The 2,235-nt window shown below is 52.6% G+C and overlaps 1 protein-coding gene across 1 annotated transcript; it reads right to left on the minus strand.

The window, feature by feature from the left end:
- Positions 1-493: 493 nt before the first annotated feature.
- On the minus strand, positions 494-1,432 carry LOC127671217 (olfactory receptor 9-like). Its single transcript, XM_052165947.1, has one exon. It carries the CDS (start codon positions 1,430-1,432, stop codon positions 494-496), a length of 939 nt encoding a protein of 312 aa, XP_052021907.1.
- Between the last annotated feature and the right edge of the window lie 803 nt (positions 1,433-2,235).

Genomic DNA, 2,235 nt, shown 5'->3' on the forward strand with positions numbered 1-2,235 from the left:
CAGCACTGCCAAACAAGACTTGTTAGCCATTCCCTGTCCCTGTCCCTGTCCCTGTCCCTGTCCCTGTCCCTGTTGCTGTGCCCCCAGCAGGTATAAATGATGTCAGGAAGAAAGACTTACAATTAGAACTCACTGGAAGAAGCAAGAAGACAAATGTCTCAAGGACATAGACACAGGAAGCCACAGAAGCCTCGGGCTTCATCAGGAATTATACAGGGTCTCCTCAGCTGTTCCGGTCTCGTGACCTCTGTTCCGGTGTGTGTTTGACCAGCTCTTTTCTTAGACTGACGCACGATCAAGGCTTCAGACGAGGTCCCAGAAACAGAGCTCTGAACAATATATCTGTGTCATGGACATTTATACTAGAGGAAACACGCCAATCCACAGGATGCCTGCACCGTGAGCACTACAGGTCTCAGATTCTCTTTTTCCTTGTGAATATCGAGGAACCAGGCTCTGAGCTCCAAGATCTTGGGAAGAAACTGGCGTGTGGTCAAGGACCCCAAAGGTATCTCTTCATGAGCCGCCTCATGGCCCCTGTGACCTCCTTGTTCCTCAGAGTGTAAACAAAAGGGTTGCACATGGGGGTGACAACTGTGTAGAACAAGGTGATAATTTGGTCTGTGTCCCCATAGGAATCTGCCTGAGGCCTCATGTAGGCAACAGACCCAGTCCCAAAAAAGAGTATGACCACAAACAAGTGGGAGGAACACGTAGAAAAGAGCTTTTGACGACCCTGGGATGTCGAAACCCTAAGGATGGTGGCAAGAATACAGGCATAAGAAACCACAATCAATAAGAAGGGGGAGAAGATAAAAGTTACTGTGAGAAAGAGGTTCCCCACTTCACCCCAGAAGGTGCTTGCACTAGCCAGTCTCAGCACAGGCAGGATATCACACAGGAAGTGATGGATGGTGTTGGCCCCACGGAAAGGCAACGTGAAGATGAAGATGGAGTGAGTAGTGCCTGTGATGACTCCTGCAAGATAAGAGGCCCCCACCAAGGCTGAACAGGTCCCCGGGCTCATGAGTGTAGTGTAATGCAGCGGACAGCAGATGGCAGCATAGCGGTCGTAGGCCATGGCGGTGAGCAGGCAGCACTCAGCAATGCCAAAAAGGGCAAAGAAATATAACTGCGTGAAGCAGCTGGCCAGCGGGATGGAGGGGCGGGAAGAGCGGAGGTCGGCCAACATCCGAGGCACGATGGTAGTGGTGTAGAGGATCTCCACCACGGAGAAGTGACGCAGGAAGAAGTACATGGGGGAGCGGAGCGCAGAGTCCGCCAGCGTCAGGAGCACTATCAGAGAGTTGCCCAGCAAGGTGACAACATAGATGCACAGCACACCCCAGAACAGGTGGCCCTGGAGAAAGCCAAACCCCGAGAACCCCAATAAAATAAACTCTGTTACCTCTGTACCGTTACCATCCCCCATTTCCCCAAAGCAGACTAGGAAGAAAAAAAAAATAGAAAAGGAAGCCAGAGAGGGGTAGGCAGCTGTAGACAGAGGCTGCAGCAGTAAGGATGAGGAGCTGGCCCAGAGAGCAGCCCGGCTTGCTGAGGAAGAGGATGCTGGGGATGCTGAAGAGGATGCTGAAGAGGATGCTGAAGAGGATGCCGAGAACCTCTGCTGCTGCCGACTCCAACCCAGAAAACACACCTCGGGAAGAGGAAGAAAAGCCAGACGCTGAAAGACCTTCCTGCTCTTTCTGGTTTCTTCAGACAAGCTTTGTTCCACTCACCCAGGGAATAGCAGCAGAGACTGCGGGCAAAAGCAGCTTCCTTCAAGAAAGTGGGTGAGCAGATGAAAACAAATAATCGGGCAGAAGAAAAGTGCGTCCACCCAGAGGCAGAAATTGGGTGGGGGAAAGCAAGACCAGGAGACAGGAACACAGCACTGAGGACCTGAGGGCTCTGGAGTTTTGACCTGCAGATGGATCCCCACAGCCCTCAGGGTTCATCTCCCTGGAGCACCTCACAGCAGCTCAGTTCCCTGCAGAGCTGATTCTCACAGAGTGCAGAGGGAGGAAAGTGGGAGGAGGACAAGATGGAGGAGCCGGTTTTTACCTAACTATAAGCTCCCTGCTGTTGGGCCTGGGTCTGGCAGGTCCTCCTCACACCCCCATGTGGAGAGGCTGCTGTGTATAGAGCTCTTTCTCTCAGCATGAAGGAGCTGGCTGGGCTCAGAAGCCCAGGGCTCTAAGCTGTTTTCTCTAGGTGGGACTAACAACCATTGCC

The sequence above is a fragment of the Apodemus sylvaticus genome, chromosome 20 (genome assembly GCF_947179515.1).
Source record: "Apodemus sylvaticus chromosome 20, mApoSyl1.1, whole genome shotgun sequence".
Taxonomy (NCBI): domain Eukaryota; kingdom Metazoa; phylum Chordata; class Mammalia; order Rodentia; family Muridae; genus Apodemus; species Apodemus sylvaticus.

Coding starts and splice junctions, on each gene's coding strand:
- LOC127671217 (XM_052165947.1), bottom strand. CDS start 1,432: ATGGGGGATGGTAACGGTACAGAGGTAACAGAGTTTATTTTATTGGGG.